This window comes from Cuculus canorus, chromosome 23 (assembly GCF_017976375.1).
Source record: "Cuculus canorus isolate bCucCan1 chromosome 23, bCucCan1.pri, whole genome shotgun sequence".
Taxonomy (NCBI): domain Eukaryota; kingdom Metazoa; phylum Chordata; class Aves; order Cuculiformes; family Cuculidae; genus Cuculus; species Cuculus canorus.
This window is the reverse complement of record NC_071423.1, coordinates 6,586,014-6,611,502: the sequence shown is the minus strand read 5'-3', so window position 1 is coordinate 6,611,502 and position 25,489 is coordinate 6,586,014. Positions and strand designations below refer to the sequence as shown.

Here is a 25,489-nt window from a genome sequence, read left to right as displayed (position 1 = left end):
AGGTATGGGTGGGCATCCTGGATGGATCTGGGATGGGGGAGAGGGATGGGAAGGGACTGAGTGGGTACGGGTGGGCATCCTGGATGGATCTGGAATGAGGGAGAGGGATGGGAAGGGGGTCTGTGTGGGATCCCCGGCACCAGTGGGTGCCCTGGCTGGCTCCCGGGGGCGGGAAGAGAGCCCGCAGAGGCAGCCCCCTCCCATAGCCACATACACCCCCCACCCTGACCGCAGGGCCGGGGGCTGAGCCCGAGTGACGCCTCCCAGCGCTGATTGGTTGGTGCCGCCCGCCCGGCGCTCCCCGAGCTGCGGGAGCCCCGCACCGCCCACAGCCCTCCGGCAGCGGCAGCGGCGGCAGCACGGGCAGAGCCGGCAGGTAGGGATGGAGCCGAGCGCACCGGGGGGACGGGACGGGGACGGGGGGGACGGCCGGCGGGGTCCGCAGCCCCCGGGGGAACCTCCTCCCAGCGGTGTGGTACCCAGGCGGTGAGCATCCCTCCGGCGCTCGCCGCACCGCGCCGAGGAGATGCCGCTGCTGGAGGGCAGCGGGTACAAAGGGAGATGCTCCCCATTTATTTTTCGCATCCTTGCTGCTGTGTCTCCCCCCTCCCCGCCCACTCCCGAGGATGGGGACTGCGGCATTCCTCCCCGGGCGCGCCTGTGCGCCACCGGCTCCCGCGGGGATCCTGCACCCCAACCCCTGCTGCTCCTCACAAGGAGCAGTGCCACCTCTTCCTCGCACATCCAGGATCCCCCGCGTCCCCCCGTTTGCTGGCAGCCCCCCACCCCGGGCACAGCCAGGTGCTTTAGGCGCTTGGTTTCTCTCATCCCATCAGCCTGGCTCTCTCCTCCTCCCTCCGCCGCGCCCGCAGCCCGTGGGTCACCCTTAGTTTGTCACAGTGCTGTGGCCTCCAGGAGGTGGTGGAGACCACGCTGGAAAGCTTTGCTGTGCGGGGACCGGAGTGGCTGCGATGCTGCCGTCCCCGCGAGTCCCATCCCTGCACAAAGCCCCGGGGATGGTGCAGGAGGGAGAGGTACCCGCACAGGTCTGCTCCCAGCGCCGCTGTCGGGAGGAAAGGAGGGGTACAAAGGATCCGAGGGTTCGCAAACGCAAAACCTAGAAGATCTGGGTGCTTTTGCATTTAGGTGGGCGGAAGCCCCCCTCTCTGGGAGTTCATTTGCACTGGTTTTCTGAAGGAAAGCCTGGCTGTGACCTAAATAGCATCCCAGGACATTCGAAGAGTGGGGAAATGACAAAGCAAGGGACAGGGGCCGGTTTCTAGGAACCCAGAGGAGATGCAGGTAGCCTCTTCCAATATGCCTTTGCCCCCATTTGCAACCTCTTAGTTGCCAAGACCAAACAGAAAGGAATTTTTCTTCTCAGGCAGCGATTGGGGTTGCGAATCTAGACCTTTCACAGCTTCAGGGTGAGCAAACGGCTTTGGAATTTCCTCCTAAGATGTTATATGAAAGACCTAGAAAATGCTAAAAAGAAAAATCCAGCTGGCTGCGGTACAGGCAGTTCCTAGCTCTTCCCTGCATGTTTACCCAGGCTCAGAGAGAGCAAACCAAGGGTCTGCTCTCCTCTCTGCCAGCCTGGAGTCCCAAAGGGGTGATAATTCTCCTCCTCCTGGATCTGGCCCTGCAGCCCGAGCCTGGAGGACTGTCTGCAGGATGCTCCGTGTGTCCTTCAGCCCTGGCATCTTCTTTGCAGCTCCCCCACCCTCTCCCTCCATTCCGCATGTCTGCGGCTGGATTCCCCATGCGGCTGCTTGGCTGGGCTGCAAACCTTTAATTGATTCCTTTCAGCTGGATTTGACTGTGAGCAGCCCTGGGGTTTTGACAGCACATCCGTGGGTCCCTTACCCACAGAAAACAGGAGGCAGCACGGAGAGATGACAACAGAACCAGGGGCATGGAGAGTGGACTCTACCACCCCAAACCTCTTCCATCCTGTATCCTGTCAGGCTCAGCTCAGCACCGGGAGACTTGGTGCCATCCTTTGGCAGCCTTGGCTCCCTGTCCAGCTGCTGGTCCCTCCTTCTCGCTGCTCTTGGCCCCTTTCCCTCACTGCATCGCAATGACTCATCGTCGCTGAGCTCAGCCGCTGGAGCCGCAGCGGGGCTGGCAGGCCCGGTGCCCGACAGCGCCAGGGAGGGTCCCTCACCTGGCAGCACCCTCGGCGTGAGCCACAGCCAGGATGTGTGCACACTGGGGCGCATCCCGATTTCTCCTGCTCATCCCTCGCCCGGGCACCCAGCCTGGCCGTGGGGAGGAGGAGGTGGGGGTGGCACACGCAGGGCTCTGCTCATTTAATATCTGTCGTGGAGGATTCAGACAGGGAAAGGAGAGCGTGGCTGGCATTGCCTGGAAATATGGACAGGTGATGCTGGCCAGACACCCAGCGCCCGGCTCGCTGCAGAGCCAGGGTTCAGACGTCACGATGAGGAGCAGGCTGTGCAGCATCGTTAGTGAGAGAAGAGGCAGCCTGCCTGCCTGCGCCCGTGTCTGCACCACCCGCATCTGTGCACCAGGGCAATCGCTTGGTTAACCGCCTCTGTCTGTACCCAGGCTCTCCTCTCAGTGACAGCACCGGCGTCACCTCAGCGCCGAGATGAACCCCACCGTCGGCATCGCTGTCATTCTGACAGGTACAGCCCATAAACGCGCGTCCCCTCCCTGCTCTCCAGCCAGCTTGGCCCACAGCACCGGGGAAAGGGCCAGGAGGCTGCGTGGGCATCCCCAGTGCTCACCGTTCCCTGTGCCCTGCTTGCCTCTCCCAGTCCTCCAGGCTGCCCACTGCCAGATGATCAAGGACCTGAGTGCCTGCCTGCTGGGCCAGAGCCTCCGGGTGGACTGCCGTTATGAGAACAAAACCAGCAACCCCCTGACCTACGAGTTCAGCATCACCAAGGACAACAGGAAGCACGTCATCCACAGCACCATCAGCGTCTCCGAGAACATCTACCGGGGCCGAGCCAATGTCACCATGCACAAGAACCTGGTCTGCCTCTACCTGCAGAGCTTCACCACCAGCGATGAGGGCGTCTATATGTGCGAGCTGAAGGCTACCAACGACTACACCGGCAACCAGACAAAGAACATCACTGTCATCAAAGGTGAGATGGGCAGCAGAGCCTGGCCTCGGTCCCTCCTTCCCATCCTTTTTTTGGCTTGGCAGGGCCAACAGAGAAATCCATAACCTTTACGGTGACCCCAAACCCTCCCTGAGCCCCACAAATGTTTCCCACCCCTTCCTACTGGCAGCAGAGCAGTCAGCCCTATGGATACCCTTGCTCCACCCCATTCCAAACTTCTCACCCCTGCTTGCCTGTGTGTCCTCCCATAGATGATGCTTCATAGTCGGCCCCAGCAGAGGGGACAAGGCTGCTGGTGAAGGACTGAGGATGTTTGTGGTCCAGAGTCGGAGCACAGTGGGGATTTTCCACACTTCCCCACTCCCACAGGAGCAGCCCTCCAGTTGCAGAGCCCTTCGTCTCTCCTGGTGCCCATCCCCTCATCACCTCAGGCAGGCACAGGCAGGGTTACGCTCCGCAGGGTCTCTGTGCCCCTAAAAGCTCCGCTGCTCCATGGGTACGAGGTGGGAGGGGAAGCAGGCGAGGGGCCAGGATGGGACTTGCTGCATTCCTGTGGCAGAGAAAAGACAAGAAGCTGAGTCCTAGTACCGCTTGCAATACCTTAGAGATTTCATTGCTGCTCTTCTCTCCCTACCTGTTCCCTTTCCTCCCAGACAAACTGGAGAAATGCGCTGGCTTCAGCCTCTTGATCCAGAACACTTCGTGGCTCCTGCTGCTCCTCCTTTCCCTGCCTCTCCTGCAAGCTGTGGACTTCGTGTCCCTGTGAAAGGAAAAGCACACACACACACACGCACGCACACGCGCACGCACGCACACACACACACCCACCGAGTACCCCAGCGAACCCGCCGTCCCCGCCAGAACGCAGCCCTTGGAAAGAGAAGCCGAACCGTTTGGAACAAGTGACACCTCTCTCTGTGTTCTCTCTATATAGCCGTGTATCTAACGCTACCCACCGTCCTGTGCCCAGCCTCGCCGTCACACGCGCACACGCCCTGCTCCAAAGCATGGTGGCTCTGCTAGGCAGCGTTGCTTCTCCCATCGCACCTCCCCTCTCTGTAGGCTGGCTGGTTTGCTCATACTGGGAGCACTGGAGCCTCAGCCCCTCACAACCTGCTTCTCCCATCCCTTTTAACTTTTGGGGGTTGCCTGTTCTCAACTGGGGAAAGACAGCTGGACCGGCAGGTAAGGCAGAGAGAGAGAGATGATGATGATGATGCGAGAGCGTGCGGAGGGGTCCCTGTGCTGGGTGCTGCGCCCACAGCTCCGGGAGGGGACGGGGCTGCCAGCGTCCCCGACCCACCCTGCCCGCTAGCCAAGTGACTGAGCCTGCTCCTGTCACCCTGAGTCACCCCAAGCTGGTGACCAGGAGGGGACACGAGGCAAGTCCTGTCCCAGAGTGAGGGAGAGCCAGAGGGAGCATGGGAGGCACAGGACGATGCTGGGAGGAGAGAGGGGAGCAAGCCTGGGAGCCGCTCGTCAGACACCCCCAGGAGAGGGTTCAGTGCAAAAGTGCTCTGGCAGCAAGTTTCCACCAATCTGTTTTTGACAGCCGAGCGGGAAGCGAGGCCTCCTCCAGACATCATCTGGTACCTTTGTGCTGCCCGAGACACCACTTGCTCTCCCAGGGGACTAACTCTTAGCTGTGACGAGAGAATTGCTGCCAGCACCCGCGAGCAGTGGAGGCGAGCAGAGCCTCTCTGAGCTAGCCACAGCCCTGCTCCCCTCCCCAGGCCCCCGCAGCTGGATCCAGGCAGGCTGGTGGGGAGGGGGCTCCCCTATGGGAGCGTGACTCCAAGGTCTCCGCGGGGACTCCTCTGCACCATCACCCTGTCTTCCCTGAGGGAACATCTGGGGGTCCTGACCCTTCCTCATGGCTCTGGGTAGGCTCAGCAGCATTCCTCCTCCAGCAGAGTCTTCTTCCAGTCCCACCGCCCCACTCGAGGTAACCCACGTGCCCCATCCCTTTTTCCCTCCTACCTTTCAGCATTTTCTTGTCTCCTTTTGAGAGCCGAAAAGGGGCGAAGAGCAGCCCAGCTCTTGGCTGCCCAGGGGTCAGCGAAAGAGGGGAGGGGGATGCTGAGCACAGCAACATCCCAGACCTGCCTGGATGCCCCACGGGACCCCAAGCAGCTGGTGGGCTCCTACCCTGACGTCCCCAAAACCTAGAGATTCCCAGGCAAGGAGCACCCATCCATGGGGAGAGAGACCGGAGGGCCATCCCTGCTGCTCCAGAGGAGGGCACGGGAAGATGCAGGCAGGAGCGTTGGGGTCCATGGAGTGAACCCACCACGGCTGAGAGCAATTCCCAGCAGCCTCTCCCCACTCCTTGCTCTTCTCCAAACCCCATCAGCTGCCTCCTACCTCTGTGCCCGTTCGCTGCCTGCTTGCTTGCTGTCTCGTGCTGCTGAGGCCGTGCAGAGCTGAGGGCTGGCTGCGTCAGCTCCCTGCGCTTGCTGGTGAGCACTGGGGCAGGCGCAGAGCCCAGCCGGCAGAGCACGGATGCGTCTCCAGTCTCATTTTTTTTGTGAACATTTGTAGTTGTTTCCACAGCTTGTCGTAAAAGAAATTCTGTTAACAGGGGAGAAACGAAAAAAAGAAAAAAAAAAAAAAAAAATAAGAACCGTATGAAAAGCAACAACGACGACAAAAAAAAAAGAACCAAACCCCTATCTTCCAGGAGTGTTCCTCTGTCTGCACAATAAACCCCAGGTTGTGTGATGGAGCCATGGTCACCCGTGCGTGCGGCGATGGGGCAGGTGCCCTCCTGGTCCCTGTTTTGGGGTCCCTTTTTTGGGGGTCCCACCATGCCTCCCCGAGGCATCCAGCAGCCCTGCGGGAGGGAGAAGCAGGGATTGGGATGGGAGATTCATCTTCCCCGGGGAGGGCAAAGAGAATGAACGCCTGCACCCAGGCGCTTTGCCCCCACCCCTGTTCCTCCCCCCTTTTGCCCCACAGTCGGCTCCGGGCCAGGCTGCCCACCCGTCAGCAGTGGGGCAAAGCGGGGTGGGGACAAGTGGGCACCCCAGGGCCTCTGGGAAGGGGATTGCCAGGGCTGGGAGCAGGGATGGGTGCGCACATGTCTGGAAGCTCCCTAGAGCAGCGTGCCCATCATTCCAGGGTCCTCCGTGCACGCCCGCACGTGGCCCGTGGGGCTCACAAGGGTCCCCACATCCCCTCAGAGCAGCCACACGCTGCTCCCCGCCCAGGGTCAAGATGCTGCCGTGGGGGCTGGGGACCACGGGACCCCTGGATTTGGGAGCAGGGTTCTGCCACCACCCCCTAACACCTCCGGTGACCCCCCCAGCAGCCTCTCGACGTCGCGCCCGGACGCATCCCTCGCGCAGCCCTCCCTGTTTCAGGGCTGGAGCTGAGCAGGAGGGAGGAAAATGCCATCATAATTGCATCCCTCCTAATTATCCTCGGCAGGTGCTCGCTGAGTCACAGCTCCCAGGTGCCGGCATGCCAGGAGGCCACGCTGCTCTGGGTGGGGGCTTCAGTAGCCCTGAGGAGCCGAGAGGGGCGAGGGCTCCAGCATCTCCAGGGAGTGCTGTGGGATGGGTGCCCCGGTATCCCCAGGGAGTATTTCAGGGTAGATGCTCTAATAATCCCTGGGGAAAAGCATGGGGTGGGTGTTCCAGTAGCTCTGTAGAGCCAGGAGGGGTGGGAGCCCCAGTATCCCTGGGGAATGGTGAGGATTGGGAGCCCCAATATCCCTGGGGAATGGTGAGGATTGGGAGCCCCAGTATCCCTGGGGAATGGTGAGGGGTGGGAATGGTGAGAGGTGGGAGCCCCAGTATGCCTGGGGAATGGTGAGGGGTGGGTGCCCCAATATCCCTGGGGAATGGTGAGGATTGGGAGCCCCAGTATCCCTGGGGAATGGTGAGGGGTGGGAATGGTGAGAGGTGGGAGCCCCAGTATGCCTGGGGAATGGTGAGGGGTGGGTGCCCCAATATCCCTGGGGAATGGTGAGGGGTGGGAGCCCCAGTGTCCCTGGGGAATGGTGAGGGGTGGGAGCCCCAGTACCCCCTCGAGGAGTGGGTGCTCCTGTGCTCACCTTTGCTGCAGGCTCACAGGGCTCTTCTCCCTACAACTTTCCCCGAGGGGGCGAAACCCCAAAGCAGCTGCTCCCCTCCCCTCGCTGCTCTGCTCCAGACCCTCCCGGCAGTCACGGGCACTCCCTCTTTTTGACTCCCTGATCCTTACACCGTGTTATGCCCCATCCCACTTCCTCTCCCAAACTTCCATCCTTTTCCCCCCCGTGTTCTCCATCCCTCTCCCCACACTCACCCTCAGTCCTCCTCCATCCTCCCCATCTCCAGCCTCCCCTCCCGGCACCTCCTCACCACGGGGTTCACGTTCCCTTTAAGCCTCCGCGAAGCTGGAATGCGAGAGGAGCATTTCAGCGACCTGTGAGGTCAGATAAAGACACTATATTTATCTGGTCGGTAACCTGAGCCGTGAATTTCTGCGGTGGCGTTTTTATGTGGCCCCACAGCCCTTCGGCTCAGCGCCCTCCAACCATCGCGTCCTCTCCGCGCGGTGGACGAGCCGAGCCGTGGGGTGGGCTGTCGCCTCAAAGAGCGACAGTGGGTGCTGCCAACCCCTCCGAACTGCTCGCTCGAGGATTCGGGATCGGATCCCCACGCTCGGCCCCGTGGGCATCGCCCCGCGGGCATCGCCTCGCCTCCCGCCCCGCTGGCCTCGCGGCCCTGAGCAGCCGCCGACCGCGCGGGTGAGTGGAGGGGAAACGTGGGGAGAGATCTGGGGAGGGGGATGGAGATCCAGGAGGAAAGGGATGGATGGAAAGTTGGGAAAGGGAGTGGGGTGGGACGCAGTGTGGTGCGAGGGTTGGGGAGGCAGAGAAAGGGGGTGCTCAGGGCTGCCGGGAGGGTCTGGAGCAGAGCGTCGAGGGGACCAGAGGAGGGGGTTTGGGTTTTGCCCTCCTTGGGAGGAGCAGTAGGAGAAGACATCAGCCCCAGGGAGGCGGCTGTGGCATCAGAGGCTCAGAGGCGCCGGCAAAACTTCCCCCCCGCTCTTCCTTCCGCTGGGAAAAACCACCATGGGGAGGTTTGCAGCCTCTCCATCTCGGGGGAGCAGGTTCAGAGTTTATGCGTGAACACCTGGCGGCTCTGCCAGCAAAGCTCCCCAGTGCGCTCCTCATCCTCCGCCATGCGCAGAGACGCGTGCCCCGGCACTCCCCTGGGGTCCCTTCTCTTTTTTCCCCACTCACAGACCTCAAAACAAAGCCACGTGCTGGGTTTTAGGTCAGGGTTCCCCGTGGGTTTGGGGTTTCAGTGCCCGGGGGGGTGGCGAGAAGCAGGTTGAGCAGCCGGGTGGGGATGTGTCAGCAGCACGGAGAGAGGCCGGGGCGATGAGTCCTGGCCAGCACACGTGTCATGAGTCTGGAGGGTTCTCAGGCCCGGTGGCCGGTAGGGGAAGGACCCTGACCAGGCTGGTTTCACACATGACCTTGGGCAGATCCCATCGCTGTGGGCTGTGCTGGAGCCAGGGTGGCTTCTCCAGGGCTGCGAGAGGGGGTCTCTGGGGTCTCTGTTGTCGGAGGGCGCTGCTTGGTGACTCCAGGCCCTTGAAGGGAGAAAACATTCTACCCTACATTCCCCTCAGGGCAGCTCGAGGCCACTCTTCCTAGAGGAAAACGCAGGAACCTGGAGGGATCCCTTCCGTCATCCCTCTCGGGGCACGGGCAGGACACTGTCCCACCCCTCCAGCACTGCCAGGTGGACACAGAGCTCCTCCATCCCAAGCTTCTTGGGGGCTGGAGCGGGCAAAAGGGTTTCACACAAGGTCCCCCCCCATCCCTCTTTGCCTCTGTTGTTGTGGAGGGCTGGGAGCATCCACGTCACCTCCAGGCTGGGACATTGTGTCTCAGGGGACACAGCTCCAGGCCTGCGTAAGCGAGAAGCAGCTGTGCCGTAACACCTTGGATGGAGCCTGAGCGGTGTAAGCTGAGCCTGCCTGGGGCTCCGCGGCCCCGAGGGGGACATCGGCCACCGGCCACGGCAGAGGACAGCGGCGGGAGAAGGAGCAGGGTCTCCTTCTAGGGTTTGCCTCTCAGTTTGGGGCCAAGCTTCCCGTGGGGAACGCTGCTGGAGCTGGAGGCCAGGACAGGAATCCCTTGCACTGCCCCAGCTCCCGTGTCCCTGACGGTGGCAGCTGCCACGTCACGGCAGACCGGACATTCCTGTGCCTCAGCTTCCCCTGACGCCCCACGAGGATGATGAGGGTGCAGAAGACCTGACTCAGCCAGGCCAGCCCCGGGCAGCAGGTAAGCTCAGCATTATTATGGACAGGGAGGGGCCAGGAAAGAAGCATGGGAGGAACTGGGGTTTTCTCACACTCCCTCGGCTCCTCTGGCTCCTGGCACGCTCCGCTCTCCTGGGATCCGCTCTGATGTGACGTGGGGGCTCGGCAGTGCGGTGGTCCCAGTGACAGTCCACTGTGGTAAGACCTCAACTGGCACAACGCAAGGGGATAGCTGCTCTGTCTGGGGCAGGTGCCCATCCCGGGCCCCACATCCCACCATCACATCCCGAGGGCACGTGCTGCCCTGCGGAGACCTGTCCTGCTGCCAGAAAGCACCTCCTGCTCCTGAGCGGGAGGCTCTCCCCGGGGGTAGAAGCACCACGGGGAGACCTGTTGGTGCCAAGACACGGAGGGAGGGCACGAGAATCATTGGCAGTGGGCGATGGCATAGGGTGGCACTGGAAAGCACGGGCACCACTGGCAGTGGGTGATGGCACAGGGTGGCCAGGGGCAAGGGAACAGCAGCCCAGAGAGGGTCCCGGTGCCAGGCTGCCCCGTGTCCCAGCAGGGCAGGCAGCCAAGCGCGGGCTCCCTGGGAGCCGAGGGCTCCATCACTCTCCCTGTGATGCCCACGGGATGGTGTCAGTCCCTTGGCCAGGGTCCCACATCCCTCTCAGCAAAATGTCCCCGCCGTACATGGCAAATCCTGGGTGGCAGAGCCGCTCCTGGGCGGGAAGAGCTGGGTGTTTCTTGGAGTACTCGCCTGGGAGCAGATTATTCACCCCAAACAGGTCTGTGCACTCCATGCCGCTCTCTCTCTTGCCAATAGTTTTCCTCTCCGCCGCGGGACGGTTGCTCCCTGGGCGATACCAACAGCTCCTGGGATGCAGTTTGCTGGCCGGAAAGCCGGGCTGTGGGCCAGGAGGCCACAGTGGGATGGTGCTTCTCCTCACCGCCTCCTAAAAACCACCGTGGGGCATTTCCACGGCATTTCCACGGCAGGGTTAGACAGGCAGGGGCCGCGTGGGGAGGTGACACCGCAGCCACCTCACCTCCCACCCCAGGGTTTTTGGAGCCAAGGGGTCTCATCCCCATAATATGCAGCTCCCTCCCACTGCTCCAGTTTCCCGGGGGTGGCTTTTGGCCACCTGCCATGGCAAATGCAGGGCACCGCACTGCGACCGCGGCAGGGAGGCTCAGGGCAGCTCCTATTGCCGGGGTGGCACTCGCAGAGGGGGCGATGCCAGCTCCTCCAGGATCCCCAGAGGGCAGGAATGCCCAGGGATTCCTGGGATATGAGCAGGAGCTTGCATCCCCCCAGGTTCAGGTGGGTAATGATGCTGCGGTGGCTCCTCTTGCCGGGGATCTGGTGCCCATCCCCGAGCCTGGGTGCGCCCCGCACGCTGCCAGGGCACCATCCCCGTCACCTCCTGGCTTGGAGCTGGGCCAGAGCCCGCCCCGGCTGGGCTGGGAAAAGCCTCTGAATCAGGGTCATCTCCTGGGTGACTGGAGACTCTCGGAGCCACATGAGCCACTGTCCTGCCAGGGAAGGGACGCCGGGCACGCAGGGAGCTGAGCACCAGGACAGAGGAGCCTGGCTGGGGTCCTGCCCACCCCAGTACCAACCACAGCCCCAGGACAGGTAGGGAACCAGCGTGGGTGCTGGGAGAAAACTTTCCTCTAGCTCTGGGCAGCGTGTGTTTGCAGGCACAGGGGGGTGCTGGCTGCCACACTGCCCTGTCCCAGCTCCAGGCTGGCACTGCGTGTGCCCTGGGGACCTCTATCCCTGTCCCCCGCGTGCTCCTCTCCTGTCCCCTGTGCGTGCCATGGGGCAGAAGCCACCAGCTCCCCATGGGGACCGAGTGCTGGGCTGTTGCCCACCCCTTGGAGCTGGCTCTGCCTGGCACAGCAGCCGCCTCGGCGGGAGGACTTGCGTCGGCTTAAATTCCTGATGGGAGAGCAGTAGGGTGATGCCACAGAGGGAGACAGCCAGGCTTCTTGGGTGGTAGATGAGGGGATTCCTGTCCCCGCTGTCCCTGCAGTCCCCCAACGCCCCTGGGTGGTCATGGCTGCCCTCAGGTCTTCAGCCACTGCCTAATGCTGAGCACCAAGCAGGGAGCAGAGATGGGCATCCAGGACTCCTGTGCTGACTTCTTGACCTTGCCTCAGTTTCCCTCTCAGCCAAACAGGGAGTGTGTTAGCAGCAAGCTGGAAATGCCAGCCCCTTGCCAAGCCCCAATGATCACTCTGAATAACCAGGGGAAGGTGCTGGGCTGGGTGGATCAGTCCATCACATCTGCCTGTCTCAGCCAGAGTTGGGCTGAAGCATCATGATTGTTACCAGGGAACTGCCTCCCATCTGGGGGAGACACCGGGAACACCTCTCTGGCCCCAGGAATGGGACAACCATGGAATGGTGTGGCAGGGGTGCCATGGTTGGAGCAGAGACTGCTGCAGCCCCTTGGTTTCGGTGACTGGGGATGCTGGGTGCCCCTCACTGTGCCCCGGGGCACCCTTCTGCAGGAAGGCACCCCGGGCCAAGCTCGTCCCTGCTGTCCCAGGCTCCCCAGGACAGCTGGCAGGAGGCAGGAACCACAGTCGCGCTGCACTCCACATCCCCCCTGCACCCTTGGTCCTCTGGGTTCCCACTGTTGTCCGCTCACCCCTCCCGGGTCTCCAGGCGACGCAGGGAGGATGGGCAGCTCCTGGGTGGGTGCTGCTGGTGGGCGCCCCGTTGTGCTGAGCATGGTCAGTGCAATCTGACTCTGGTCTCTTCTCTTGCAGTCCATGCCTCCAGGAGAGCCCGCTGCACGCCAGCCTCCAGCATGTCCCAGCTCTCCTCCACCCTGAAGCGATACGTCGACTCGTCCCGCTATGCGGAGACCACCTACAGCAAAGCGCCCAGCGGCTACAGCTCCTACACCTCCTACGGATCCACCTTGACCACATCCTACGCAGACCCTGACAAGATCGGCTTCAAAGCCAGCTACCTGGCCTCCCCCCGGTACCACCACGCAGGGCTGTACACCAGTGGCTACGACAGCGGCCGGCTGCCCCTGTACCCCGACTCCAGCATCCGCCTGAGCCCCACGTACATCCGCACCCAGGCTCGGCCGTCCGGCGTTGGGCTGAGCGGGGGCACATGCTACACCTTCGCGGGAACCCCCAGCAGCCCCTCGGGCTACTTGCCCACCTCAGCACCCCTCAGCCGTCGCAAATCCATCAGCCACTCGGACTTGGCACGGGAGTTTTCGGGGCTGCACGCCTCGGATAGTGGCTACGCGCCCACACCCAACGCCCCGAGCCGTCAGGATGCCGGTGCCCTGCAGGGGCTCTACCAAGCCGCTGCACATTCCGACTACGTCCGTGGCTACCTGGAGGGCTACGGGAGGAAAAGCAGCCACGACACCCTCGTCACGGCTCCCCTCAGCCCCTCACAGAGCACCCTGGGCTCTGCCCTGCCGCCCTCGGGCACGCGCTGCGCCAGCCAGCCCTGTGAGAGGAGCGACAGCTACTGCGACGCGCCCGCCCGCCACCCCACGGTACGTGGTGCCTCCTGGGGCGGGAGGGTGAAGCTGGGTTGTGGTGGGTTATCTGGTCTGTGCCCACTTGTGCTGAGCCAGGGAGAAACTTGGGGGCTCTCCTGGGGCATCTTGCTGCGTTGCTCCATGCCTCGATTTCTGCGCCACGCAGGGCGGCTGCTGCCCCTTCGAGCTGCTCTGGCTGGGCTGAAGCTGCCGAGACAGCCGTGTGCGGGCAAGTTGTGCCCTCGGAGGGGCTGTGCACAGCTCATGGGGCTCCCCGCAGGTGTTGGGGACCCATGTGCTGGCAGGAGGGTGCACATTGCGCCGTTCTACAGGTGCGTGTGACATCAGGTGATGACACACGGGGACAAACTCACGCCCCTGTGTGCGTAAAGCTGTGTGGGTGCACCTCGTGTCCCCACGCAACTGCCTGTGCCCACACCCCCTGTCCTCTGCTCTCTCCCAGCCCAGTGAAGGTTTCCTGCTGCCTCATCCCAGCCTGAGACGGCGACATGACTGGGATGGGCGCTCCCTTAACTGGAGACACCCAGCTGGGAAGGCTGGTTGGGCTGGTGCTGGCTCTGGCACGGTGATTCGGTGCCCAGGTGCCACTGGGGTGTTTCACTGGTGCTCTGTGATGCCTGATCTCTGGCGTGGTCTCTTGCTGCCATCCTGGCATCCCAGCGTGGGCGGCAGCAGCCGGGGAAGCAGTGGTTTCTCCGTGGCAGGGCTGCTCAGACGCTGTGCATCACTCGTGGTGTCGGCTCTCGGTGCCCCAGGTACCAATCGGCGCTGCTCCATCCCCAGAGCCTCAGTGCGGGCTGTAAGCAGGCATCAGCCGCGCAGCCGGCTCGGGCGTGCAGGGGAGCAGCCTGGTAATTTTCCACTCAGGTTTCCTTCCAAGATCTTGTCAGGCTCTGCCTGTGTTGTCTCCTGCTGTCTTTCCAGTCACCCATGGTGGAGGCTGCTCTGCCCCACTGCAGGGTCTGACCTGCCTTTCGCTTTCCTGCGGCTCTTTCCCCCCTTCACCCGCCGAACTGGGAGGAAAAGGTTGGGGGATTCATTTCTGCTTCCCTATGAGCAGGAAAGGAAGATATTTCCCTTTGCAGCCAGTGTCCTCACACCCCTCCCTGTGCCCAAGGGGCTGTGGGAGCAGCCTGGAGGTCTGGTCCACGCTCTCCGGCTGGGGAAGCTCAGCTGGAGGCACGGCCTTTGCAGGAGAGGTGCTTGCAGCCGTGCCTCCGCAGGAAAGGTCTCCTCTCTGTCCCTTTGGAGCTGCTCATCTCATTCCTGGCCGGACTGGCTCCTCCCTTCCCTCTCCCTGGCACCCACTCAGGTTTTAAACACCCACCTGAGTGCCCAGGTATGGAATCAGGGGCAACAGAGGGGGTGCCGTGCTGCTGCCCGCTGCCAACAGCTCTCCTGCGCCTCCCCCAGCGCCTTCCACCCCAGAACGAGCTGCACTGCATGCAGCCCCCAGTGCCCATCCTTGGAGGGGGACCCCCAGTGCCCATCCTGGAGGGGGACCCCCAGTGCCCATCCCTGGAGCAGGATCCCAGTGCCCTGGGGTGAGGGAGCAGGTTGAGGGGCTCTGGTGGGGGAGCAGAGCTGTGCAAGGGAATTCCAGCTTCCCTCTCCCACCAGGCCCTGGTGGGGGAAACCGAGGGGGGACCCAGCAGCCCCCACTGGCACTCATTGAAGCCCTCGCCGCCTCTGCCTGTGCCCGCGGGTGGGCACCTATGCAGGTGGGGCAATGGGATCAGTGACACCGCCTTAGGTTTCCTTGCTGCGTTGATGGGCACGCCTGCTATTTTCCATTCCTGTCCTTTTCCTACCCGCCCCCCACCTCCCTTTCCCAAGCCGGGAAGCAAATGTACCCGTCATAAAAGAGACCCGTGTGCCCGCAGTGGTGCCAGGTGCCGGAAACGAGCGCATGTTGCAGCCCCATCGGTTCTGCCCCATTACCCAGCCCCGGGGGCAGTGCCGGCAGCCACCAGAGCTGGCTCAGTGCCTCCTCCCATCCCTTCTTTCCCAGGCACCTCCTGCCTCTGCACCACACAAACCATCGCCCAGAGGAGTTTGCAGCCAGGAGGTGAGAGTGCCCGCATTAGTTCCTACCCGCAGCATCGCCTTGTGCCTCAGTTTACCATCCCGCGGGGCAGAGCGAGGCGCATGCGGCTGCGGCGAGTGGTCCCCAGCTCCAGGCAGCACCACGCCGGCTCCTGGGAAAGGAAGGCTGGCGAGGGGCAGGACTGGAGCTGTGCCGCCCCATTAAACACTCTGGGTGAACACAGGGTCAGAAGGGCAGAGCCACCCACAAAATCGCCGGCAGCTCTCCGCAGCCCCATCCTGAGCAGCTGACGTCTCTGGCCTGCAGCCAGTCCTGGCCCTGATGGCTTTTGCGGTGCCAGCCTGGCCCGTGGCAACCTCTGCCTGTGGCAGAAGGTCACCACTGCACAGGGGACATCTGAGGGCAAGGAGCTGTCTCTGAGCAATGCTGTCCCACCGGGAGTCCTCCTCTCTTTCCTGCTCCAGCCTTGCCTGGAGAGCCTCCGTGCCACTCTGGCTGGATGCGGATTTGGTCCTTGGCCCAAGGTGCTTGATGTCACCAATGCACAAAGTTCAGCTGAATGCCGCCTCTCTAGAGGTGGAACTGGCTCTGCCGGGGCATGAGGTTCAGCTGAACGCCACTGCTGCAGCGATGGAAGCGCCTCTGTCAGCACAGCACATCCCCAGGGAGGATGCTCGAGGCAGGCTGTGCGCCGGGGCAAACCGGGGTTGGAACTGGATGATCTTTAAGGTCCCTTCCAATCCAAACCATTCCATAGGTGGGGAGGCCCTGGCCCAGGGTGCCCAGAGAAGTTGTGGCCACCCCATCCCTGGAGGGGTTCCAGGCCAGGTTGGATGGGGCTTGGAGCCCCTGATCCAGTGGGAGATGTCCCTGCCCATGGAATTAGATGATCTTTAAGGTCCCTTCCCATTCGAAACATTCTATGAGTCTGTGGTTCTAAATCCTGTCCCCAGGCCACCCTCGGGGACCCTTGCTGGCGTGCGCGGTGGTGCAGGTGCTGAGGAGCAGTACCACATCCCAGGAGCACAGGATGCGTCCTGCAGGGGCTGAGAGTCACAGTGCAGCGTGCGTGGGGCCAGTGGGGTGCACACCCCCGTCTGCACACCGTGTCCCGGGGTGTTTACGGTGTACACACCGCGAGCTGTGTGTGTATATATATACACATGCGCGCACACGCAAGCAGGGATTACGACAAGCATCCTCTTGTGATGCAAAAACCCCGGCCCTGCAGATGAATAGCGCTGCAAGATGCCTCGTCGGATATTTTTGCTGGTGCCAAAAATAGTCTCCCTCCTTCCCTCCCCCCAGCCAGCCCCTCCGCTGGCTGCGCCGAGCACCGCGGGCAGGGGAAGCTGCATCTGCAGGAATTAGGATTCACACAGCCTCCACCAGCTCGGGCTGGGGCTTATTGGTGGGGGCTGGCATGGCAAGAAAACAGCCTCCGCTCGGTGCCTCCAGCCCTTCGGTGAGGCTGGAGGCTCTGATTGTCCTCGGAGCAGCCCGACTGCGCTCCCTGCCTCCGTCACCCATGGAAAATTCCCTGAGCAGGCGGGTGAGACACCTGGGCACGCACAGCAGGCACGAGCCTCCGTCGCTCGTCCTGCTGCGGTCAGAGGGGTGAAGTAGAAGGAGACACAGGACGAGGATGCAGGACACCTGGGCTCCCTGCCAGCCTCTGCATCTGCCCTTGCTGGAGGAGAAGAGACCGAGCACTGCCTGCTCCCTGCCTCAGTTTACCCAGCGCTCAGAGGGGATCTTTGGTCCACACAGGGGTTTTGGGGGAGCTCTCCCCCAACGAAGGAATCAAGGCACTAAAATGCCCTCCGAGCTCGGTGCTAATGCACCCCCCAAAGAGGAGAGAGTTGCCCTGTCTGTTCTTGCTCAGTTCCCCCAAAAAGGGATGTGAGCCTCGCACTGGCCCTGCAGGGAGGGCACGTATGGGGGACCTCCGCAGCCCTCTTAGACTGCCCTCAGCCCCGTACAGGGCCCTGTGCCCCCATAAGCTGTGGGGGTGTCCCAGTTTTACTGAGCCAGTTGTGATAAGTGACCCCCGGCTGGGCCAGACCCGCTCTCTGCCAAGCGCCCACCGGGGCTGTCGCTCAGCACCGTGCTGGGAAGCCGACCCCACCAGCTCCGGTCCCCAGGAGTGTGGGGCATCCCTGAGGAGCAGGTGCTCCTCCAGCTTCCGTATTGCATGAAGTACCCTATTTCCCCCTGGGATGCCAGGGTTGGGGGACAGCCACCCCGGAGAGTGGGCAGCACTCCAAGTCACAGTGTGGCAGAGGGGGCGGAGGGCAGCATCAGGAGCTGCCCCCATCCTCCGCAGAGGCCCTTGTGCCAAGGTGCTGCTGCTGCCGTGGGTTCAGGGTGTCAGTGGGACAGGGGGGCAGAGGACAGCACTTGGGGGTGGGCATCCTCCCCTTCCCAGAGATGCCAGGTGCTGAGGCGCTGTTGCTACCAAGGGCTCAGGGTGCCGCGAGTGGTCCTGGGCCACATCTCAGGGTGCTGGGATCATCCCCGGTCCCAGCTTGGGATGTAGGGATCAGCCCTGGGTCCCAGTTTGGGATGTGGGGAGTGGCCCCTGGTCCCAGCGCGGGACGCAGGCACTGTCCCATGTCCCAGATCAGGATGCAGGCGGTGTCCCTGGTCCCAGCTCTAGATGCGGGCAGTGCCCCACGTCCCAGCTCGGGATGCAGGCGATGTTCCCTGTCCCAGATCAGGATGCAGACGATGTCCCTGTTCCCAGCTTGGGATGCCGGTGGTGTCCCATGTCCCCGTTCGGGATGCAGGCACTGTCCCCATCCCCATCTCGGGATGCAGGCACTGTCCCCATCCCCATCTCGGGATGCAGGCACTGTCCCCGGCCCCCGCTCGGGATGCAGGCATTGTCCCCAGCCCCATCTCGGGATGCAGGCACTGTCCCCGGCCCCATCTCGGGATGCAGGCACTGTCCCCATCCCCATCTCGGGATGCAGGCGGTGTCCCCGGCCCCATCTCGGGATGCAGGCACTGTCCCCGGCCCCCGCTCGGGATGCAGGCATTGTCCCCGGCCCCATCTCGGGATGCAGGCATTGTCCCCGGCCCCATCTCGGGATGCAGGCACTGTCCCCATCCCCATCTCGGGATGCAGGCGGTGTCCCCGGCCCCATCTCGGGATGCAGGCACTGTCCCCGGCCCCCGCTCGGGATGCAGGCATTGTCCCCGGCCCCATCTCGGGATGCAGGCACTGTCCCCGGCCCCATCTCGGGATGCAGGCATTGTCCCCGGCCCCATCTCGGGATGCAGGCACTCTCCTCGGCCCCCGCCCGGGATGCGGGCGGTGTCGCCGCCCCTCGCGGCCCCCCCTGGGTCCCCGCTGCCCGAACCACGCGGTGCGGGGGGGGTTGGCCGTCACGGAGCTGCCTCCTCTCCACCCATTTGATGTCACGGCAGCTCAGGTGCCGTCAGCCCCAGAGCCGGCTCAGCACCGCGCAGCCACGCTGGGTCCCTGCCCCTTGCCCTCCGCTGGCCAGAGGCGAGGGGTGACCGTTGGGGACCCCTCAGCATCCCTCCTGGCCATCGTCACCTCACCTCGCCGTGCTAAGGGCCACCATGAGGGACTCGTACACGGTGACGCTGCCTGAGGAGCCCCCCGCGCTCCCCGACCTCCACAAGGACCTGCGTCCTCGCGCCTCCATGCCAGGGTCCCTCTTGGTCTCCACTTTCGTCGGGTTGGTTCTCAACAAGACCAAGGTACGAGCCCTGCAGCCTCTGCCCTCCGCATTGGGGGCAGAGAAGGGGGAACGTGGGGAGGGGGCAGCCCTTGACTTTTCTGGGGAGCACAGGGTGTCCCGCGGTGTCCCCCTTGCTGGAGGATGGGGTTTCTGCGGGTGGGTGTCCATCTAGGCTGGCCGTGGGGCTGGGACACGCCGCTGTCCTGCAGAAGCGCGGAGCTGGTGAAAGCACGTGTCAGGACACCTGGATCCCTCTCCCAGTCCTACCCCTGCGGTGACCTTGGCCAAGTCCTCGTGCTCCAGCCTGCAAGGAAGGGGCTCCTGGCCACGCTTGGCAGTGTCACCGGACTGGGCATGGCTGTCCCCAGAGCCACAGCACCGGGCACATCTCCCCCCTGCGGGAACAGCGGTGGCAGGGGGCAGGGAGGGCAGGGGATGGGCACTTATGTAAGTCTGGCTGCTCCGGCTCTCCTGCTGCCGGGCACTTGGCACGTGGATCAAGATGGGGCAGGACGGTGCGGATCGTGTCCCTCATCCCCATCCCCTTCTTCGCCGTCCCCCTCCTGCAGCGCAGCCTCGGGGACTCCCCAGCCGCTGCCGCGTGAGCCAGCTCTCCTTCACCGCCTCTGAGCAGTGCCGTGTCCTAGATAAAGCCCTGGACGGGCAAGGGGGATTAGCTGGAGTTGAGTCACCCAGGGGAGGGAAAGCCAGGGGGGTGGAAATAAGACCTCCATGCATGCAGGCTTGTGCCACCATATGGGGGGCACCTGCCCCCCATTCCCCCTCTTCACCTCCTGCCCTCCCCTGGGGTTGCTGGAAGGTAGAATCAGAGCATCAGGGAATCAGAGAATGGTTTGGGTTGGAAGGGGCCTTAAAGATGATCCAGTTCCAGCCTCCTTGGGTAGCCCAGGTCCTGGCCGGGTCAGGCGATGGGTGAATGCCGGATCCATGGGGAGTTTTGCCCCATTGGTGGGACATTCTGGTCCCTCCTGGCACACTGCAGGAGGTGTCCAACCAGGGCAGCTGGACAAGCAGCACCGTGGTGGGAATGGCTGGGGCACTGCGGGGATGCTACCTGCCCTGGCACCGTGGGGAAACAAGGAGCAAGCCCTGGGGATGGCCCCTTCAAGGGATGTAGGTTGTTGGGACACAAACCCAGCTCTCCGGCTGGATGCCGGTTGCTCAGGGATGGGAGCCAGGCCAGCTCCTCCAGTGTGGCACCGACCCACCCACCCCTGCCCACTGCCCCCCAGCCTGGGGGTCCCCGCTGAGGGATAAGCGATGGGGTTGCCTGGCGCTTTCGCACAGCCACCCCTTGTCACTGAGTGCCGCTGGGGACACCCCTGGGAGCTGTGGGGACATTCACACGCACACAGGGTACCCGGTCAGTCCCACAGAGCCACATGTGCCCACACAAGGTGGCTAAATCCCCGCTGGTGCTGGTCCTCCCTGCGGTGGGTGATGCCTGCACCGTCGCTAAGGAGCATGTGTAACTGGATCTGGGTTATTTTGGGCTGCTGTCAGGGCTGGGTGCTCAGCACCTCCCACACACACACACCAGCTGCTGCTATTTTGGAGCTGCTGGGCCCCCTCCTCTCTTCCGCCCCCTCCTCATCACCTTGGGTGGGCAGCTGGGGCGTTTGCCTGTGGATCCTTAAAACCTGGTCAAGCTTGGGGGGCAGGATCAGCAGTCTGACCCTGTGAGCCCTGTCCTGCTCCGGGCACAGCTCTGAGGAGGTTTATTCCACCACTGCCCTTTGTCCTGGGCTTGGAGCAGGACCCCTGGCCTCCCACACCTCATCGCCACCAGCATGTGGTCCCTCACACTGGAAGAGGGGTGCAGGACACCCTCCATGCTCCCAGTCTCCCCAGCAATGACGATGCCTCCCAGCACCGAGCTGCTGGGTGTGAACCTCCGGGAGCACCTGGGGACCTGGAGGAGCCCCGTGGCACTGGGACAGCCCAGCCAGGGCAGCGAGTGGCTGGGAGGGCACCGCTGGGCACGCAGCCCCGTGCCCTCGGCTGACTGCACAGGGCTTGGCTTGCGCTTTCCCAGGTGGACTTTATCCCACAAAGCGGCTGTGCCAAAATCTCGGCTGTGCTCATGCAGGGAGTCCTGGAGAAGACACCCAGTGTGGACAAGGCAGGCAGTGGTGGGGCACCGTGCACCTCCTGCAGCCGCGAGGGAGGAATGGGGCGCTGCCAGCCCTCAGCTTGCCAGGGCACGAGGCAGCGAGGGGGGCTGTCCTGGCTTGTAGCCCAGGGCATGGGGCAGCAGTTCCACCCAGCAGGGTGGACTTTGAGCCCCATGTGTTGCCCTGGGCCGGGGAGATGAGCAGCAGCAGGCAGGCAAGGAGGATGGGGCAGGCAAGGACGATGGGGCAGGCCAGTTGTGGCTTCCCACCAGGTCCTGGACCACTGCCCTGTGTGCAACCAGTGCAAAGAGCAGCTGCGGTGCTGGCTCTGCCTGTGATGCCCACAGGGACTGGGCCTCTGCTTGCATTTGAGTTTCTGTTCCACACGGGTGCCCGTGGCCCCGTGGCCTCGGCGCGCTGCCCACCTGTGCCAGGCGCAGTCTCAGCCCTGTTCCCTCTCTCTGCAGAGCTCCAAGGCGGTGCAGGGGCTGACCGGCTTGCGGAACCTTGGCAACACGGTGAGTGCTGACCCAAGCACCTGGCTGCACACCCCCGGCTCACACCGTGCTCTTCTGTGGGCACATCTGTGGGGCAGAGGGGAGCCCTGTCCCTTCCCCTCGCTTCCCAGCACCGACACGCTCACCCCTGCCTCCCACTCCCAACGATGCTGGCGGAAAGGGGTTCCATGCTCTGTGCTGCTTCATCCCCATCCTCTGCCCACCCTCCCCAGGTGTCCCCCTGCCACCGCCTGCCTCCTTCTGCCTCCCGTTGCCATGGTTTTCTCTTCTGCCTCCCCCAGTGCTTCATGAACTCCATCCTGCAGTGCCTGAGCAACACCAAGGAGCTGCGGGATTTCTGCCTGCAGAACCAGTACCTGCGGGACCTCAACAACAACAGCCGCATGCGCACCGCGCTCATGTCAGGTAACCGCTGGTCGCCAGCCCCTGGCTCTGCACCTTGTGGGGCTTCCCTGCCGTCCAGCACCTCCTCACTCCCCTGGGCCACCCCAAATCCCAGGGAACCCCCACCTGAGTGCTTCTCCCCAGCCTCCCTGGGGCAGGTGCTGCGCTGTGGGTGCCCAACCAGCGGGAAGATAAGGTCCACAGGGGACAGGGCTGGCCATGGGGACCCCAGAATGTGATGCTGAGCCCTCCCTGGAGGGCACGGCGATGCCACTCTGATCTGCTTCTCTGCCCGCAGAGTTTGCAAAGCTGATTCAGCTACTCTGGACCTCATCCCCCAACGAGAGCGTGAGCCCCTCGGAGTTCAAGATGCAGATCCAGAGATACGCCCCCCGCTTCGTAGGCTACAAGTAAGGGGTGTTGGTGTGGGGGCTGCGAGGGGGAGCTGAGCCCCTGTCCCCGCTCACCGGCTGTGCCCCATGTCTTGCAGCCAGCAGGACGCACAGGAGTTCCTGCGGTTCCTCCTCGATGGGCTGCACAGCGAGGTGAACCGTGTGCTGGTGCGGCCACGGGCCAGCACAGACACCCTGGACCACCTCCCGTAAGTGCTGGCTGGGATGGAGGCAGTGGATGAGCCCACGGATGAGCTCGCTGCCTGCAAGCCTGGCCAAGGGACAGTGACCACACAGGTCCCTTGGGGATGGCGGCGGGGAGGACTGGCGTCCCCCAGGCCACGCTCAGGACAGTGCTGTCTCCTCTTCTCTTGCAGTGATGACGAGAAGAGCCGCCAGATGTGGAGGAGGTACCAGGAGAGGGAGGACAGCCGCATTAGCGGTGAGCGGGGCCGTGAGGAGAGGAGGGAAGGGCTGGGCTGGAAGTGGGGCTGGGAACCTGGGGTCTCATCCTGCTTTGTCTCATCCCCACCAGACCTCTTTGTGGGGCAGCTGAAGAGTTCACTGACCTGCAGCGAGTGTGGCTACTGCTCCACAGCCTTCGACCCCTTCTGGGACCTGTCCCTTCCCATCCCCAAGGTAAGGAGTCCCTGCTGATCCCTGACCCCCTTCCCTGTACCCCCTGTCTCTGACCTTCTGTGCTCCCACAGAAAAGCTACGGGGAGGTGACGCTCATGGACTGCCTACGGCTCTTCACCAAAGAGGATGTGTTGGATGGGGACGAGAAACCGGTATGGGACAGGGGGACAGAAGGGCTTGCCTTGGAGCTTCCCTCCACGGCCAGGACTGTGGGGCTGAGATCTGCCCTCACCCTCCTGCTCATACCGTTTCTCTCCCACAGACGTGTTGTCGCTGCAAAGCCAGGACAAGGTGCACAAAAAAATTCAGCATCCAGAAGTTCCCCAAGATCCTGGTGCTTCGTATCCTTCAGGCGGATGGATGGGGCCAGGGGGTGCCGGTGGGTGGGCAGGCAGTTCCTCGTGGGCTCCTTGGTGTCCCTAGGCTCCTTGACGTCCCCCCCTAGACCTGAAGCGCTTCTCAGAGGCCAGAATACGAACGAGCAAGCTCACCACCTTCGTCAACTTCCAGCTGAAGGACTTGGACCTCCGGGAGTTTGCCTCGCAGAGCTGCAGTGAGTGCCGGAACCAGCATGGCTCCAGGGGTAGGATGAGGGGGAAGGGTTTTCAGTCGAAAGAGGGGAGATTGAGATGAGATCTTGGGGAGAAATGTTATCCTGTTCAGGTGGGGAGACCCTGGCCCAGGGTGCCCAGAGCAGTGGTGGCTGCCCCATCCCTGGAGGGGTTCCAGGCCAGGCTGGATGGGGCTTGGAGCCCCTGATCCAGTGGGAGGTGTCCCTGCCCATGGCAGGGGTGGGACTGGATGAGCTTTGAGGTCCCTTCCAACCCAAACCGTTCCATGATCCTGTGTTGGGGGGCAGCAGAGCAGCAACTGGCACAGCTGAGCATCACCCTTGCTCCCCTCAGACCACGCCATTTACAACCTCTACGCTGTCTCCAACCATTCGGGCACCACCATGGGGGGACACTACACTGCCTACTGCAAGAACCCCGTCTCCAGCGAGTGGCACAGTTTCAACGACTCCCGGTGAGGCTGCGTGTGAGACAGGGATGGCTGTGGGGTTGGGGTGAGCAGGGACCTCCTGCCTTAGAGCATCCCCGTGCCTCGCTCCCATTGCTCACAGCCCAGCTCTCCATCTCTGAGGCATCCTGGTGCCTCATCCCCACTGCTCCCAGCCCATCTCCAGGACATCCCAGTGCCTCATCCCCATTGCTCCCAGCCCATCTCCCCATCTCCAGGACATCCCTGTGCCTTGTTCCCATTGCTCCCAGCCCATCTCCCCATCTCCAGGTCATCCTGGAGCCTCATCCCCGTTGCTCACAGCCCGCTTTCCTATCTCCACAGTGTAACCCCGATGTCATCCAGCCACGTCCGCAGTAGCGATGCCTACCTGCTCTTCTACGAGCTGGCGAGCCCGTCCTCCCGCATGTAGCCAGCCCTGCCTCCCTGGGCATCCCCGTGCCACCCCTCCAAGCCTGCTCCCCCAGGTGCAAGAGGGAGCTGAAGAGGAGAAGACCCTACGGCGGCTGCAGCGGGAGGCAGCCAGGAGCAGACCCCAGGCAAGGACAGCCCAGCTCCCAGCCGAGGAGGGCAGCTCGTGGCAGGGCAGGGCCCATGCAGCTCAGGCACCTTCTGGTCACTGGCGTTTGGGTTTTTTTGCCTTGGGGGTACAGTTTAGTTTCTTAATTTTTTTGTTAGTGTGTAATAAAAATATGGAGGAAGGGACTCTGTGGGCATGGGGACGTCTGCCCCGTTGACTCGGCCAGGACCTCTGCCCGCCTAGGGGAGCATCCGGAGCCGGGGACCCGCGAGAGCATCCTGCATCCCTCCTGGTCTCTTGGCACTCCTGTTCTGCTTGGCCATCTCAGAGGATTCATGAACTGCTCCCGGCCTCCTCCCAGCATTTTTGAACCTCCTGGCCTTTCCAATGCCTCCGTCCCCACCAGCTGCGCCACGTGCACACTCCTCAAAGCAGCCTGAGCTCAGGCCCGGACTCACGGACAGGAAGGAAGAGAATATTTTGTGGAATTTATATGTATTTATAGTGGACTTTGCTCAACCTGAAGCACTCCAACGCTTTCTGGCTCTCCAGGGACTTGCGTCGGAGGATGCTTTGGGTACGTTTTTACCTGCCTCCTCATCCGACGGTGCCTTAAACCACTTCGGGGAGCGGGAGGCCATTGGGGTTCCAAGGGAACATCCGTCCTGGAGAAGGGGAAGGGGAGGACAGTGGCTTTCCGGGACCATCTGTAATCTGGGCTTTCTTCTCCCTGCGATCAGGAGCCCCCCTGGATGCCCGGGGATGCGCGTCCCCACCGCCCTGCAGCTCAGCCCTCCAGCTAGCAAACGCCAGTGGCCTTTTTAGCCTTTTCTCTAATTTATTCTCCTACCCATCCTGCCTTGCCTGAGGTGCAGGGGGATGAGAGATGGACCCGACCCAGCGCCATCCCAGCCCGCGAGGCAGCTACATCCAAACCCAGCAACGCGTCCTGCTTTGCCCTCGCTGGCCCTGCGGGCGCAGGCTGAGGGCTCTCGTGCCACGAGCATCCCGCGGGGCTCCGGGAGGGCAGGGAGGCTGGAGGGGCTGCCCAGGGCAGGTACCGGACTGGGGTAGCATCGCTGCTTGGCAGGTGGCTTGTTTACTGTGTAAGCAAGATGGGCAGGAAGCGTCTTGTACAAGGGAGACTAATGCAGGAATAAATTTTAGCTCGAACAGAGCGCTGTGTGCGTGTGCTTGTCTCCAGGTGG

General features: G+C 63.0%; 2 protein-coding genes across 3 annotated transcripts; both read left to right on the top strand.

Annotated features, from left to right (window-relative positions):
• The first annotated feature begins 298 nt into the window (after positions 1-298).
• THY1 (Thy-1 cell surface antigen) lies at positions 299-5,803 on the top strand. The gene is made up of 4 exons (XM_054087167.1): positions 299-376; positions 2,572-2,651; positions 2,784-3,119; positions 3,752-5,803. The coding sequence occupies exons 2-4, from the start codon at positions 2,615-2,617 to the stop codon at positions 3,862-3,864; spliced, it is 486 nt and encodes a 161-aa protein (XP_053943142.1). The 5' UTR covers positions 299-376; positions 2,572-2,614; the 3' UTR covers positions 3,865-5,803.
• Positions 5,804-7,556: 1,753 nt separating this feature from the next.
• USP2 (ubiquitin specific peptidase 2) lies at positions 7,557-24,311 on the top strand. 2 transcript variants are annotated; one of them, XM_054087113.1, is made up of 13 exons: positions 7,557-7,833; positions 12,150-12,907; positions 21,276-21,326; positions 21,608-21,731; positions 22,009-22,120; positions 22,201-22,311; positions 22,480-22,544; positions 22,638-22,741; positions 22,813-22,893; positions 23,004-23,082; positions 23,187-23,294; positions 23,647-23,767; positions 24,086-24,311. In XM_054087113.1, the coding sequence occupies exons 2-13, from the start codon at positions 12,191-12,193 to the stop codon at positions 24,171-24,173; spliced, it is 1,761 nt and encodes a 586-aa protein (XP_053943088.1). In that variant the 5' UTR covers positions 7,557-7,833; positions 12,150-12,190; the 3' UTR covers positions 24,174-24,311. The 2 variants fall into 2 exon arrangements, with proteins under 2 accessions (XP_053943088.1, XP_009568206.2); XM_009569911.2 differs by lacking the exons at positions 7,557-7,833; positions 12,150-12,907 and adding an exon at positions 18,405-18,692.
• Positions 24,312-25,489: the final 1,178 nt, after the last annotated feature.

Excerpts from the sequence above, each read along its gene's own strand:
- USP2 (XM_054087113.1), top strand. The coding sequence starts at position 12,191 with ATGTCCCAGCTCTCCTCCACCCTGAAGCGATACGTCGACTCGTCCCGC. Across the intron at positions 21,327-21,607 it reads TGCGGAACCTTGGCAACACG|TGCTTCATGAACTCCATCCT; the intron begins GTGAGTGCTGAC and ends TGCCTCCCCCAG. Across the intron at positions 22,121-22,200 it reads CCCCGCTTCGTAGGCTACAA|CCAGCAGGACGCACAGGAGT; the intron begins GTAAGGGGTGTT and ends CATGTCTTGCAG.
- THY1 (XM_054087167.1), top strand. The coding sequence starts at position 2,615 with ATGAACCCCACCGTCGGCATCGCTGTCATTCTGACAG. Across the intron at positions 2,652-2,783 it reads CATCGCTGTCATTCTGACAG|TCCTCCAGGCTGCCCACTGC; the intron begins GTACAGCCCATA and ends TGCCTCTCCCAG. Across the intron at positions 3,120-3,751 it reads GAACATCACTGTCATCAAAG|ACAAACTGGAGAAATGCGCT; the intron begins GTGAGATGGGCA and ends CTTTCCTCCCAG.